This window comes from Falco naumanni, chromosome 9, assembly GCF_017639655.2.
Source record: "Falco naumanni isolate bFalNau1 chromosome 9, bFalNau1.pat, whole genome shotgun sequence".
Classification (NCBI taxonomy): domain Eukaryota; kingdom Metazoa; phylum Chordata; class Aves; order Falconiformes; family Falconidae; genus Falco; species Falco naumanni.
In genome coordinates, this window is record NC_054062.1 from 39609548 (window position 1) to 39626768 (window position 17221).

Below are 17221 nucleotides of genomic sequence, written 5' to 3' on the forward strand. Positions count from 1 at the left end.
GGGAAGGTCATATACCTGTTTGCAGGGATTCCCCCTCATATAACAAAAATTCCTAGATTAGAACAAAGTGTTTCATTTTTTTCCTGTTTCAAGGAAGAAACAGTAATTTTGAGTTCCTCTTTCACCTCATTGCTGAGACCTGAAAAGCTGGAAGTATTTTGATCTTTTTGATCTGTCTGCTATAAGAATGATGATGACTGTTTCACCAATATATTAAAGAGTATGCCCTGTACATGAGTAATTTGAGGCATGTTCTGGTATAGCTTCTGAATATCATTCCAGACTTTCTGAACCTTTATTTTGCAATGAAGAAACAATCTGCCATAGACTGGTAGAGCAGAGCAGAAATTTTCAATGAGAATGGAAATCTCTCCCTATCACATTATTAAATGTCATTTCATAAAGGGTTTTATGTTAATTTCATGAGATTTTCCAGAGTGATTTTACCTTTAAAGTTTTACATATGAAGATACCTTTTAGCTCCTTCAGAGGTACTAATCACAGAGAACTGCTCTTCTGGGAAGGCCAGCAAGCTACGAAGACTGACCCCAACTTCTGAGTTGCCAGCAGAGCCAGAAGTCTAGCCAGACAAGACCAGGAAAGACAAGCTGACACCCAGATGCCACTGCTTCAAAAACTCATTCCCAAACTGGGCATCTGTACCCTGCTGCTGCCAAAATCACCCTGCGAGTGGCCACAGCAGTCAGCTCCAAGGATGAAGCAGATGGAAGAGAAGATCAGACCGAGCACAGCCTGCCAGCAGCAGAAACGCTTGCTGCCTGGGGAGTGATATTATTGTGCTTGCGTATGCAGACGCTAGCATGCCCTGAAACTGCATTTCAGCTTTCAAAGTTCAAGTACTGCCTAACACAGTTATGCACTGTTGCCTCTAATGACAGGATGCATCTTACCAGGAGCAGTGAAGATTGATGGTTTACTTATAGTATAATGGCTTGCTTACAGGGATATTTCTAGAGTGGAGAGACTGAAAAATTGACCTGTTTCATTTTCTTAAATTAATTTTACAGAATCATAGAATGGGTTGGGTTGGAAGGGACCTGAAAGATCATCTAGTTTCAAGCCCCCTGCCATGGGCAGGGACACCTTCCACTAGAGCAGGTTGCTCAAATCCCTGTCCAGCCTGGCCTTTAGCACTTCCAGGGATGGAGCATCCACAGCTTCTCTGGGCAACCTGTGATATCCACTGCAGATTGTGTTTGGAACCAGCTATCCAACTCCTTCTCAGCCTCCCTGATGCTACACAGTCCTCTCACCACCTCCTGCAGCCCAGCCACCTGCTGCAGGAGCTCCTCCACTTGGGCACAGGTTTTGCAGACAGGTTCACTGCCCGTCCCTACCTCAGGAGAAAGGACTAGGTGCTTCCCACAGCCTGAGGGTTGCACTGCAGCCTCTCCCTTCAGCAGCTCCATCTGGGTGGAGGCATCTGCCACTGCCAGGGTAGATGGTGCAGACCCCCCAGCTGGAGTTGCAGCCCTGGCTCTCAGATAGGTGCCCACCATTCTCCCTTAAGGTTCAGGTAGGATGAGCACCCTTGACCTGTGCAGATTGTCACACAGCACTGCCCAGTTGCTGGGTGATGTGGACCAGTGGAACGCCACCGAAGAGGTGCCCACCAGCGTCCACGGCCCGTTTGCCCTCCCCGCTGGCAGGGCCCTCAGGGCCGCCCTCGGTGGAGCTGAGGTGCCTGCCGCTGCTCCTGGCCCTGCTCACACCTCGCCAGCCACTCTCGCTTGTAGAACCCCTCGTGAGACCGCGCATGAATGCCCATGTTTGACATACACACTTCACTGCTTGGGGAGAACAAAATCACAGCCAGTAGTCTGGCATTCATGAGGAAACCAGAGTCAAAAACCAAATGTTCACTAAAGACTCAAATGTCAACTTCAAACTTCCAAAGGGCTGTTTATTATCAATGAGGTAAATGAAAGCCTGAATAAAATTATCCTTAAAACACAGAAAAACAGATCTCAATTGTATATTTATTCAGGCCTTCTGACAGTAAGGAATCTAACTGGTGTATTATTTAGTGTTTTGCCCATTCTAGTTTTAAGTATCTCAAACAATTGGGCTTCCGAAGAGTTCTTTGGAAGACTGCACCCTCAGAGTCCTCGTTTCATTGATAAGCACCTTTTATCTCCTCTGTATTTTCCCCCCTTTTTACTGCGTTACACACCTCACACCACTTTTCCCTACCTACAGTTTCTAGTCTCTGAATGCTCACCCTCCTTCAGCTATTTGTTATGAGTAGTTATCATAATTATGAGCGTTTTCTTACTCAGTATGTTTTATAAAAACATATTAACAATAATACAAGGCCTGGATTACCCTGTAATGGTCAAGCTTGTTATCTGCAGGCATTGGCTTTGCTCACTAAACATCTCAAGAACTTGGCACAGCTCACACTAACTGTCCAGGGGAAGTCTAGCAGGAGACATTTGATAAGGAAAACTCAACACAACTACGAGTCAAGAGGACAAGAGGTAATATTGGAACTGCAAAACAGAGTACAAGATTATTATTTTACCCTATGGCACTTTTTTAAAAAATATGGGTGCAAATTAGGTTTCAGAGGCAATAAAAAATAAAAAATGTAGCCACTGACCCTTTCTTCTAGCCACTGTTGTCCACTCCCTGATAAAGCACTGAAAAAAAAAAATTCAGTGAAACAATCAGGTAAATGGAGAGCTCCAGAAGTCAAAAGAGGTAGCCTAAGCAGAGAGGAAAAGCTTGTTTCAGGACATACCTGGGGTTGTAGCTTCCAAACTGCTTGCAAAATCCCACATGGCCAGAGGACACCCACGGTTGGTTGGGGTTTTTTTAACCAATTCTTCTGCTAACACACTTTGTATGAAACATATCCCATTGGGCTTCAGGGAGAGATTATGTTCTGCAATGGGCAGTAAGGTCAGCTCAAAGATACATTTCATTCATGTGGTATTCAGAAAAAATTTCACTGTGACTGAACACCTGGCCAAAGGTCCAAATTAAATTTAGCTGAAGAGACATGCAAATACAGGTTTGTAATGAAAAGAAAAGAAAAATGATGGTCATCAATCCTTTATGGGAGAAAGTAAATGCTTTTAATAGGGCTTAATATTTTCTGCCCCAGTAGCACTTAAAAGCTGTGTAATAACAGCAGTGTAAATAGGTCAAATGAGACTAGGCTATTTAGTTGGACAAAACTGCAGGAGCAGGCCCTTCAGTTTAGGCAGCCAAACACACCTCCAAAAAACATCTCCATTTACAATAGTTAAACTGCAGTCATTCCTGAAGAGAAGACAGATCATAAATCAAAATGGAGCTCTGCAGGAGCAACTGCTAAGAGGTGCCTACAAAGATATCTGATGCTCAAGTCTTTGAAGAATGTAATTTCTACACAGGGAGAGGAGTAGCTGTTTCAATGAATACCCTCCCACACTTCTCAACATCTTCCCTTCAAATATGTCCAAGCAGTGCCTGGAATAGTTCTTCAGTAGAGAAGTTGGACTCTGAATCCTTTAAGGAATAACCTCATGAATGTTGTGACAGTTTGCTGGGGTTTTCTTTTTCTCCTTTTTAATATTACTATATATTTTGGACCATTCTAAATTATTTCAGGTACATTCTGTCCCTGTAATATATTTTAATAAAAATAGAATCTCACATAGATTAAGCTTGGTCACTGTAAAAATGGTAAATATGGGAAGAAACAAACTAATGGGAATTACATTTCTAAATAAATAACTTTCTTCAAAAACATAAACAGAAAAAATAATTTGATTTTGAGTTTATGAACACATCATGAATAACCTGATGAAAGAAAAAAGATCTTCACCAAAAATCAATTTGTAAATGGGCAGCAAAACTAATACTTAAAAGGGGAAGATTTTGGAAAGAAGCAGGCTTTCCATTAAAATGTCTTCAAATTGACTCTGTAAGACTATGTCTGAAATAATATAAACCGTTTAATAGTGGTAATCCCAGTAAACACCATTCAAATGCCATGCAGGGATACATACCAGGTCTGTCTAGGACTAATCAGATTTAACTATAAATCCTGAAGCGCTTCAGTATTCTCTTCCATATGAGGCAATACTGACAATGCTGATGGCCCACGCGGGATACACATCACCAATGGAAGACAGCAAGTTCTAAACTGTCTCTTTTCCACTTACAAAAAAGTAAGAGAGATGGACACAGAAAAGCATATATGAAGGCTAAGAAAGAGATAAATGTAGTCCTCTGAAGTCTAAAATGGCCAAGGCAGAAACGTTATAGAGCTTTTTCTCCAGTGGAAGTATAAAATCAGCTGGGTATATTATATGTGCAAGAAATAAGGGCATGAGCAAAATTTTGACAAGTAGGTTGATGGAATAAGATTGGCTTTCCACAAAGCATTCAGAACAGATGAGTTTTTGGATGAGCTTGCAGAACAGCCTGATCTTTAAAAGCTTTGTCAGAATGCCAGACTGGGATGATCACCCGCTGAAAACAACTTTCCAGGATATGATACTAAAGACACTGAGAACAAAATCATTCTGAAAAGACTTTCATTAATTTAGCCAGAACAAAGTTAATAATCCATGACGTAAATGTTTCTTTCTTTACTAGCTTGTTAAAAACGCTAAGTTCTCCCCTATAAAAATCTTACAGCTAGAGGCTGACAGAGATTAGGTTATTCTTCTTCAAAGTCATTAAATAAATAATTAACCAACAATAGCTTGTAAGTTACCTTGACAACAAAGAATTATTAATATGAGATTGCCCAAGGGAGAATGAGCCAGGGATTTCCAAACTGTGGTGTTAATCAAACTACTTCAAAGCAACGGTCACTGCCTCTGGTGGATTCAAGCAGCCTGACGTGGAGCTGGGAGCTACTGCGGCCTCTGGCAACAGGGGTAATTTAGTGATGTACTTCTGTGCAGCAAAAGGTCAAAACTATTTTTTAAGCAAGGAAAAGGAAACATAAGATTGGAAGTACCTGAATTGCAGGACCATTAATAACGTGTCATTGATACTTGGAAATTAATTTGAGCTGTATGCCCACAAGGTGTTACGTAAGATGTTTTGGCAAAGCCTGTGAAAAAAATGCAGCCTCGGAACATTTCCGATAGAACTGCACATGCTGAAAGCATCCTATATTCAATCTGTAAAAACTATAAGATAACTCAAGATATACTAGGGGCAGCTAATTTCAGAGATCTCACACATGCCCTTCACCTTTCATATTTCATTCCAGTGTGGCTGGACATGAGAGTTGTGGAATCAGCTTCTAAAAGGAGAACTTTATAATTCCGTACTTCTTTATATCTCTAAGTTCATAGAGAAGGAACTAATGAACAAAAGGATAGCATTACTGTTCCCTTCTCTTAAAGACAGTTTCTAAGATGGTATAATATTTCTGGAAGACAGAAACTGAGATTGTTTTCCTTCTTAAAAGCCACATTTGGGAATCAGCGGGGGGGAATCCTTCCTAAAGGGTCCTTGCCTGTGAAATTTAGTAATAGGCCACAAGGCTGTTGAAGCAAGCAAACCAGTTACTCTTTTAGCAAATAAGAACTTGCTCAGAGAGGTTCGTTGGAGCCCTTCAGATGAGTCTCTGAGATTATGCATAAACCAGCACAGACAGCAATACTCAAAACCCTGCTATAATGTAAGATCATTCCCCAATGATGGTTTGTTGGTGCAGGATGGATAATCTTTTCAACATACTGGAAATTGCTTTGGTCCTCTGAAACGAGTGGCCTTTGTTCTCATTACAGCATACCTCAGAATTACTAACAAAGATCAAAACTGTCTTTTCTTTCTAAGCCAAGATAGGCATAGCCTTTCCCCTGTGCAGAAAGACTAGACCAGTGCTTCAGAAGTACAGTGCCTGTGACTGATGTTTCCCAAACTTTGCCACTGCTATGACAGAACTGGAGTTGGCAAAGGTTCTCTTCAAGGAGGAAATGTCCATACCCCTCCCCTCAAAGGATTTCAGTGTCTGCAGTTACAATTTTTTAGTAGGGCAAAAAGAAGTAAAACAAACATCCCCATCCATGTTCCTTGGAAAATCTTGACCTACTCCTCTTCCACAAAATCTCCCTACCTCTCCTGGTTTCCCATAAGCCTCACACTTTGCCCTTCAGAAGCAATTCCAAGCCAGCACGTAAGTTCCCTCTAGAAGGACACCTCTCCCCATGTTGCCTTCCTGATTAGGCTGCAGCAGCCAAAATTGCCAACAGCCCCCTCCCCATAGCCTAACCCAGCCCTTTCTAGACCCACTCTAAAACAATACCCATGCTTGCCAACTCACAGGCTCAACCACTGTGTTCTCACTCAGTCCATCTCAGGTTGACACTAAATGTGCAATAAAAAGATTGTAATCAAGCTTAGATTCTCGGTCTCACTAAAGTTTTCAGCTTTATCCAACAGCTTCAACAGTGATACAAGTGAGATTCTTCTCTGTGTCTAAACCAGAAACACATGGAGTCCTGTTGAAAGTCCAAGACCTGTGTTTCTAAATTACTGCGTTATCCTTGCAAATAGCACCTAAAATTGTATTTAAATTACTGTAGGAAAAAATCGATAACTGGGATAAATTGCTAAGAAATCTTGAGATGCTGCTTACACCAGAGTCAAATCCGTTACCAGAATCTGGAACTTGAACTAGTACTGCATACTTCACATGCTCAGACAATCATCAGCTGCTAGAGGCTTCTGAGGCTATTGAAATGGGACAGATAGAATACATCACCTGAGTTCAGGCATTTAACTAAATATGAAATGCTCCACAGACTAACACCTATCAGAGCTCTGTTATCGTCCCAGATTAACTCTTTCACAACAGATGTCTAAAAGGCATAAACACGATAAGCAAGCAGTAACATCACAAGATTATAACAGCAAAACTTTTGCTTTTTTCGAATAGAAAAATATTTTTAATAGAAAGAAATATGCAATATCAGCTCTGAGTTAGTGCAGCCACTTGCTGGTACTGCACGGACATAATATTACATCTAAAGCACTCAGTCCTGGGAAATAAATAAGTCAGGAAAACTTGACCAACTGTTATATACTTAGATTCATCTGTTCTCATTTTATTCTTCCTCTGAGGTAATATAATCACAGAAAACTATGTCATGTCACATTCCTGAACTGGATTTTTCTGCTGGGCACATCTACTGACCTGCAGCATCTGAAGATAGCCTTCTTGTGGATCACATAGCAGTGATGATATTCGGTGATTGTTCCTCATGCATCTCTGATTGTTGTCCCGTGAGAGAGGGAAAATTTGCCGGATCACTGTCATCCTCCCCAGAGCACTATGTACCAGCTCTAATATTTCATTATCAGTAATTTCCTGTGAATGGAGACGCAGTCTTTTAAAATCATATATTTGCCCAGACATTTTATATATTCCTTTCATTATTGAATAAATGTTTTAAAAAAGACAAGAGAAGAAAAAAAATTACAGATGCACATGCTTAGTCTAGGCCAAATGTTTTTGGTTTGGGTTTATTAAAAATATTGATATTTTTTTATGCATCATCTGAAACAAAAGAAAACAGTTTAACACAGTACCATCTATCTTTGCAATACTAACATACTGAAGAGGTAGTTCCTCATAGAAAAGAACCAAAATGGTCTCAACAGGTTTCTAAGTAAAAAACAAGAGCCTTCAAACCAAATTTGTATAGAGTTTTTGTTTAACAGAATAGAACCTCACCACATCGTCAGAACAAAACAATAAATTGAAAACATAACCATCTTTAGAAAATATGGCCATTACACCTGAGAGCAATGTTACAAGAAAGTACTTTGCTCCTAAGAACAGTAGATCATTTCTGCAGACTAATCCTGATGATGACTCAAGGAAGTCTTTTTATTTTATCTATATTAGGAAATTGAACATAGAAGAAATGTCATGGAAAGGATTGACACATTTAGGAATGCAAACTTCTGCACACAGGATAATTTTGGATAAGATATAAGGAGATCTCAAGGACAAGCTTCTCTTCTTTCCGGGCTTCGCACTGTCTAAAGCATCTTTGCAGACCTTCCCTTGTCCCAGCCTTCTAACCCATCCTGGGACAGAGCTTGCATCTCCTTCTATTGCAACTGAAGCCAACTCAACTACATGCTTTAGGTATTTTGCATTTTTAAAAAGCCACAAAACCAAAACCTCTTTTTTTTTTTTTTTTTTTTTTTTTTTTTAATCTCAGGATAAATGGCTTGAAAATCATAGGCTTAACTGATCCTGAAATTGTGACAGCAGTACAGCTTGTGAAAGGTTATTTACTGCCAGGAATTCCCTGTGAGGCAGGACAGGCAGTAGCACCTCTGGCTGCGTCATTCCCCCAGGCATCTCCTCTGCAGGGAGCAGCTTTACATTCCAGCTCCTTACCAGTGCCACCAGCAGCATCTGCAAGTCACACCAGCCCATCTCCAGTACACACTGGCTGCACCAGCTGCACAGCTGTGCCAATTCATTGCTCGGCCTGCACAGGGCTGCTCTCAGCCCCTTGCAGGGTAGGGGGCTGCAAATAATTCCTGTTGCTGTACTTGGTGAACAGGACCCACATTACTTGCGATGTGTCATCAGCAGAAGTGAACCTGGCCCTGTAATTTTAACATTCAAGAAAAACAAAAATTTTGTTTTCTTGCTGTTTTCTCAGTCAAGCTGTGACTGAAATGACCATGGGGTTATTATAATTACTTGTTACGGTTGACTAGTACTGTAGCTTTGGCTCGATATAGTCCTTCTTTGCCGATTTCCCATCATTTTTTAGGAACATGAATTTTTAACTTTACAGAAGGTGAAATTTATTGCATTAATGACAGACCAACTGGTGTGGCATAAAAACAGAATATCAGAAAATAATAGAAGCCAAAGGTTTTGAGGCTTAATAGAAAATGCTGGGCAGCATCTGTAGCCTTGCAGGGAGACACCAAAAGAGACCCACAAGCTCTACAGATCCCTCCAGACAGCTGCCTTGGATTTCTCTTCTGTGGGGCTGAGGGATGTTAAAGCCAGGCAGCATTTCTAAGCTGTAGTCTGAGGGATAGACAGTTTTATGGGATAGCTTAAACTCATAAACCCCTAAGCTGTACCCCTTGGTGGACAAACTGAGACTGAGTGGCTGGAAATGGGGTGGAGTGGGGGGAAATATCACAAATCATCAAAGCCTTCAGTTCACCTCACATCACGCACATTTTCTGTCCTCCGCAGGTGATGCACAGCCTTTCAAAGACATCTTATAACCTATGTCAAAATGCTTGACCTGAGATGTAAGCCTCTATGTAGCAGACCAGAACTGCTTCCTCCATGGGATTTCCAGAGGTAAGGTAACGGAGGAGATCAGTTATGTTAGATGCATCAACCCAGGTGCTTCCCACTTAGTTATAGGCACCAGTGAGACCTGAACTTAGAGCCTAGTTACTGTACATCCAAAGAAGAAAAACATGAGCCTCTGGAGGGAAATTGGGCTAAATCTGACTCTGAAAGCGCCACCCTTTTCTGTCTGGAGAGCTGACAGTAGCTAAATCCTTCAATGCCTCGGTTATGTATGTGATGCCAAAGGGAACAAAGCACCTCTGTTTTTTTCAGCTGATGGACATTCCTGCCAGCAAATGATCCATTCGTTTTAGAAATTGGGTTCCTTTTTAGAAATGTGAAAGCATAGAAAAAAGAGTAGTTGTTGGAAGAGCTGGGAACAAAAGGTCTATTTCTGCATTTTTGAGCTTGTGCTCTAAAAGCTGAAGGTAACTATGGGCCTTTCCATGTCAGGTCACAGGGCAGAACTGCCACAGGCAGCACCACAGGGCACCTCAGGCTGGGCCAGGAGCAGGGAAGCGTGGCTGAGCACCTGAACTGCAGAGGATTCAAGGTCAGCACCATCCCACCCTGGAGAAGCCCGGTTACGGCTTCCCTGGCCAGAGGACCGCATCCATTCCTCTTGTCTGGCACAGACAGGCCCTGCAGATTCATTTCCAGAAAGCTCACGGTCCTGGCTTAGCAGCATGTGAAACCTTAAATGTCACATGCAGAAAGGTCATCCGCATTCTGACTGTGATAAATATGGGGAGGAACAAAAGAAAAAAAAAAAACAAAAAAAAACAACAACCAAAAAAAAACCACCACAACAACAAGCCAAAAAAGGAAAAACAAGTATACGGGAAGTTGGATCTTACTTTTACACCCACCAGAATAACAGCATATATCCAAAAAATAGTTCTAAGCCTTGGAATCACAGGGAAAAAAGCATTTCACACTGATCTTACAATTAAAAGCAATTCATCGAGCTATTTGTTTAAAAGTAACATATTTTCTTTCCTGTACATTACATGAAATTTTTCTTTACACTGTGAAACTGATAATGAAGTAAATAATTTAATTTGGTGCTAGAGGTGGTTTTCTTTCAAACAAATGTATCCCAAATTTCTAGTCTTGTTCTTGGATTATTGCACAGCACAAGAGAGTACACAGTAATTATCATTCATGCCACACATGAATGCTGTACTCTTAAGTAGAGCCTATCAGCTGGTGTGGCCAGGTAAGCACTCCTTGCAAAATTCCATTTCACATGCCCACTTTTCGGCTTTTGTCATCCCATGATGTTGCTACTGCAACATGGGGTAAATCTTGACTTAACATAGATGGTGGCTTCTGCTTGTTTGAGGGATACACTTTAAGGGAGGTTAAAGAGCCTAACTCTCTACTGCGTAGCAATTTTAACAGCACTTTGCACTCAGACCTGTAAATAACGAATTTCTTGAATGAGAGCCCTTTACCCAGGCATGAAAGATGTTCTCTTATCTAAGTGCTCTTATCCTGCTGTTTTCCTTTACTAACAGAGAGAATTTCCCTATTTCAAATATTTCAGGGACCCCTTAAATATTTTAGTAGGCAGGCACAAGTGTAAGATGGACTATTCACCCAGGCTAGCAGTAGTTCACCTAACTCAAGACTGAGAGGGTATTCCTTTAAGCACTGTATTTTCTGTTGATGTGGCATATTAATGGTAAAGTTGACTCTTCAAGAATTCGTGGCAGTCATTTCTCTATTTATTTGCACACAAATATTGGTCATTTGGGGAATTCATTCATCTATTTATCTGTACACAAAGAACTCCAGTTAGTTTGTAATACCTAGCTATATTGCTCAGGGGAATATTTAAATCTGCTCTAGTTCTGCTCAACTATCATAACACAAATTGCAAAATGAGGCAATTATGCTTCACATTACAATCTCTATTTTCCTAGAGGTAATGACAGAAAAGTATAAATTTTAATGACATTAATAATTTAAAGAACCAGAACAGATTTCCAGAAAGCACATCCTGGAGAAAACTGGAGGATTAAACAGAACAGCAATGAGGACAAAGATGCTCATGGAGACAAGCTACAGATTAATGTGGTTCGATACATTTTGTTGGGTTATTCTAATATCCCTCAATGCACTACGTACATCTGCAAAGGGACACTTGTTCACTTGTTGAAAATCCAGAAACCATCCTTCAGTTAGCTGTTTTTAAAGTGTTAGCAACAGCTTACCCTGTAGACAGATTTATTCAATGCTGGCTTCTCTGCATCCCACGTGAATAGACACACACACAAACACACACACACACACACACGTGTGTTAATCTTTTAAGGCAAGGGTACAATCCATTTGTCGTAACACAGAAGACATTCTATACAAGCCTTCGTGACCACCTGTCCAACTCCCATCCTTATAGTCCTCCCACACACAACACTACCTCACTTCTCTTTCTTTTACCCGATACTCCTAAAAATCTCTACAGATATGTATTTATAATTTAATTGAATTAGCTCTATTTCTAGGTACACTGGGTGTCCAGAAATCTTTATCAGGTAATAGCAAGTGTCATACAGTAAAAGATCCTGTAATTTAACAAAGTATTATTCCATACTAAAAAGTAATTATCTTGGGGGGGGGGGGGGGGGGGGGGGAAGCAAACCTAAAAAACACCTCACAAAATGATAGCTATCAAAAGCTAGACAAAAAAAAAAACACAATCTTCACCGATTTTAAAGTTGGTTTCACTGATAAAACAACTCATAAAAGCTCATCTAACCTTACTTCTACCTGAGTAAGGCCGTTTCTGTGTAATTCAACATCATTATAATTAGGTCAATTCTGAACCCTACAAATTTCTTCAAGCAGGATGCAAGTACACATGCAGTACCGTTTCATGTATATGGACACCCCTCAAGCATATATAAGAAAATCAAACATTTTTGTGAACATAAAAAATAAATAAAAATTTTTCAGCATCAAAGATAGCAGCTAAAAGGGGAGAAACAACATTTCTTTGGGCAAGCGGTAAATATAAAGTACTGAGAATAAAACCAGAATAAATTGTAACTATAAATTGTTAATTTTTGCATTGAAATATGTCACTTGCTGTATCTTAAGAAATTTTCCACAGTGTGTTCCTTGCATTTCTATTCAATTTTTTTAGTCTTTGCATTTTGTATAATAGCATAATTTGGAAAGATCTTAGGATGCTTGTCCTACTTGTATTTGTAAACTATCTTAAAAAGTCTGCTTTTTTTCAAGAAAAAATAAGGCACAGGGAAGTGTAAAAAGTTTATTAACTTGTTACCAAAGTGAACACAAGCATCATAACACAGACTGATGCTTTAAAAATAAAATAAAATAAAATAAATCTTTTGGCACTTCCATATGCAGAGAAAGGCTGAGCAGAACTTCAGTCTTCCAGACAGTCTTGGTTCTTTTCAAGTAAAAATGAAACAGTAACAAGTTGCAGAGGCTCATGGGTCTAATGGTTGATCACCCAAAATGTATATAATATAGGAGTTTCTAGGGAAAAGACAAAGATTTTCCAAATAAATGTAAAGGACAAACACTGCATCCATAAAGGATCTTTCTTCCAAAGTCATTAAGTTTCCCAAAGATTACTCCACAAGCCCTGTGCTAGAAAACTCTGCTCATCATGCATTATCTAACACCTTCCTACATGCTACCCTCGGAGAAAAAGCAGATTGCTGAGATAGACTTTATCTGATAATTACTATTCTATTTTCTGCTCATTTTTCTCAACCTTTGAAAAATATTTGATAGAGGAAAATAAGAAGTGCCCAGATGATAGCTGAGAAGCCATTTGATTCTCAGATCAAGAGGATGAGTAACTACAGGGATACTGGCTAGGCCTGATGTGATGAAAGTTTTTTTTTAGTTGTTTTCTTAAACAACTATTGGCAGAAGCAATGGAGCTGCAGGATAGAAATGGAAAGTAAAGAAACACGTCACACCAGAACAGAGGTGATGGAACACTTTCTTGTCCCTCATATAATAAACTGCCTCTTACAGACAGTGAAATTGTGGGGAGGAGGGACCTACGAAAAGAGCAGAAATAGAAGAACTGAGATAGAGTCAGGAAAAGGATTAGCAGAAATGTGTTTTGAGTGAACGGTCTGAAAGGGGAAAGCAAAAAGCATCAATAATCTTTTCCTGCACTTTGATCTGACTGATCACTTACGTTCAGTCTGGGAAAGTTTTATTAATCAGCTGAAGATATAGAAATTCATATGTGGGGAGCATCACCTGCATCATTTTGAAAGCATCATCTGTCCAAAAAGGAAGAAAAAGGTCAACTGCAGTCTAAAACTTTTGACTCGGCTTCAGGTGATGTGGATAACATCATTTCAACATGGCTCAGAGTTCCCCAAGGCCCTTGGCACTCAAACTTCCTGTCTAGTGCTTCTCGCCACTGATGAAACATGCACCCATGCTATATTTCCAAATCTTTTTATTACTAGATTTTTTCTTCCTAATTCACTTCTCCCTTCTCCTCTCAACTACGACCACTACTACTGACAAGTATCAGCATAGTTGGGAGGAATTTAACCAAATACTTTACAGCTGCAATTGCTATGGTACTTCCTCCGTGCTCACTGTCTCCAGCTTTTCCAAACCAGATCTTTTCTGTGGACTGAAAAGAAAACATTCAAAAGCATCTTTTTCTGGATGTTAATTAGAGTTTAGTTTTATTTTTCAATTAAAGCTTACAAGAATTTCAGCTGTCTTCTAACTACTGAATAATTTGCTTTCCTATGGTTTTGGAATCTGTATAATACTCTATTTCTTTAGCTTCATGCTATTTGGGATTTTTATTCAAAACAGCTTTTCACCAATAACAAACTAGCCCCTGACTTTTTGAAATGTATTTATGGTTAGCACTGTACATATGAAGCAAAATAAAGCTATTGATGTTTTTTTAAAAGCCCTAGTTATTAAAGCTCAGATTAGTACAAAAAGATTGGCTGGCTTACTACATTCTATTAATAAAAAAGCATCCTTCATTTTACAAGAGCCATTATGAATACAATGTACCTTTCTGCTATCCACCCTGCAGTGTTGCAGCATTGTTTGGAGTTTGTTTGTTTTTAAACGGGACAAGTAACAACACAAGCTTTTCTTAGTGATAAAGAAATGAGCCCCTATTCAACCTTAGAGTCAAAATGCTCTGCATAGAATTAGACTATATGTTGAATTGTGCAATACAGAAATACAGTCCCCATGAACACACACACTGGGAACTGTGCTAGTGCATCTACCAGGACAGTTAAGAGTATGATTCCTTCCTGTTTTACAAAGCTTAATTCTGGAAACTTTACAGTAGTTCACAGAAAAATGTAATGGAAGAATGCATGACACTGTTATTTTGCAAAATAACAGTGTTTTGTTTTGTTTTTTTTAATTAGAAAGAACTCCCTTTCAGTGTTGGGACATGACAAATACCCATATTGGTTGGTACTTGACCTGTGAGGATTCCCCTCGCTCCCCAGTACATTTCTTTCCTACAGAGTACCTGATTATTTAGACAGTGAGGAACTAAAGTAATGACATTTCCACTAGTTCTCCTCATTATTTCCACAGTTCCAGTTTGAGAATTTAGAAGTGAATACTGTTTGAATTTCAGCATTCCATATAATACAGAATGTGGTAATTCTAAGACTAATGAATCAGGGTAGTAAGAAGTTATTTTGTGTTAATAACAAATACCCCTTTGTATCTGATCTGATGAGGGTTAATCTCAACCAATGAGAATCAATTCAGTGGAAAAGCAACAAATGAAAACTGTAGTCAAGTAGAAGCTCTAACCTTTAGTTTTCAGACTTTCTTTACACCTCATAATGAATTCTATTTTTAAAGCACTGAAAATGCCAGTAATTCATTCCTAGGCATCTTTCCATCAAAACTATATACAATTGTAATATACTCCTCCATTTCAAATGACTGATAATCATGAAATATGATGCCAGGTTCATCCCTGGCTAATTCAAATCACTGGGGCTACCCCAGTGATTTGGCTGACAGAATCTCATCAAACGCAATTGCTCTAGCTTGTTCAGCAGTAGACAGAGAAGTGTGGAATTCCACACTGATTGGAAATCAAATGTGAGTCACAGTTCCCATAAATTTCATGTTTGCCACCAGAAGTACCGAATAAATGATTTGATAGAAGTATATGCAGTGAATATTTGCATGAACTGTCACTGCCATACTCATATTGAAAAATGGTATGTGGAAAGTCCTAGAACAGAAGGTGCAGATCAGACAATACACAGGGGTGTTCATAATACCATTGTATTTCTCTTCCCAAACTGAGATCTGAAAACATTTGGCAGACTTATATAATGTGAGTAGGATGTTGGAAAACATAATAAAGAAAAATGAAAAACAATAGCAGAACCAGGTATGACGACAGAGATGATGAGATGGAAGAAAGTAACCAAGAAAGCTGTTTCTATCCATTATCATATTTAGATCATAAACCACTTCCCAATACTCAATCTAATTTTTTACTGCGGAAGATTAAATTGCATTTCCTTTATCTTTCCAGAGTGAACACGTGATCATATTCTTCTTTTAATTATATTTGTTTTACTGCTATACCCTTGCTCTATCATCTGAGTTTCACAGGAGACAAACGTAATGCTTTGAGCCCCTCCTCATGGGCCATATTTTGTTGAGCTTTCATTATACTATGTGCTCTATGGATTTTCAAAATTGTTCGGCATTCTCTTGCTTTGTTTTAAAGTGCCTTGCTCAAAATTTGAGATACTGTTCCAACAAGGCCAAGCTGATGTCAAGAAGAGCAAAATAATTGCTCCTTTATATTACAGAGGATTTTCCCAGTCATATATCTGATTTGCTTGTTTTGCAAGATCGCAACAGTACTGACTGATATTCTGTTTATTATCCACAAGGATTCTAAGTTGCTCCTGCAGACGCTTACCAGCTATACCTCAATTTGTAGCCACACCTGAAGTACATGGCACTTCTCCACGTTGAAACATCAGGCAGAGTGCCTCAGATTTAATTAAATAAACTGGAACTACTGCAATATGTTTTTAACAGTGTGGTTATGATTAATAGTTTCTATAAAGCCAGCATCCAGTAAGTCAGTGAAAATATTAAAACCTCATTTTTCCATTAAGAAATTACCTTACATTTTCCTTTATCTTCTGCTATATCTAAACGTTTCTTGTTGCTTTTTATGACCCCTGGTATAAGTCAATTTGCACCTCAGCCTCATTTTATAATAATTTAGTTCATTACAACCTTTACACTCCTCCTTAGGCCTTTTTTGCACCACTTTTTCTTTAGCATTCCCCTCTGATTTCAAAATCTGTGAAGATAACCAATTTGGATAACGATACCTTATTAGGCCTTCACCTTCAGCAAACTCCACTGTTCTTTTGCCATCCTTAACTCAGCATATTATCTTTCCAAAAGCACTGCTAGCTGCCAAAACTTGTGAAGTTGGGAAAGCTTTTCATTGACATCCATTATCCCTATTCTCCTTTTCTCACTTCTTCCTCAAACAGTACATGCCATCTCACGATCACTTTCACACCAATTATCATCTGACTTCCTTAGCCCATTCTTCCTTAGCCATAACAAAACCTGAACTGACAGCTGCCTTAACTTTTTAAACATGTAGGGATAACATTGTCAACCACAGGAAATTGTGAAGCCTTGTCTGTGTCCCAGCACTACACTTCCAACTGCCAGGGAAATGAAAATCCTCCACTATTTCAATTTCTTGTGTTTGGGATATTTCTTTCAAAAATACACTTTCAAAAAAAGTCTTCCTCAGTGTATGTCTTTTGTGTATTTCCACACAGCTATTGAACAAGTTTGATCCTCACCTCTCCTCTAGCTTCAAAGCAAGCACGTACG

General features: G+C 39.3%; 1 protein-coding gene across 1 annotated transcript in view; it reads right to left on the reverse strand.

The window, feature by feature from the left end:
* GRID1 (glutamate ionotropic receptor delta type subunit 1) overlaps positions 1 to 17221 on the reverse strand; it is a 541694-nt gene that overhangs the window by 106466 nt on the left and 418007 nt on the right. The window contains exon 6 of the mRNA XM_040607383.1: positions 7172 to 7345. Within this exon, the coding sequence (XP_040463317.1) occupies positions 7172 to 7345 (174 nt within the window). The remainder of the gene's footprint in view (positions 1 to 7171; positions 7346 to 17221) is intronic.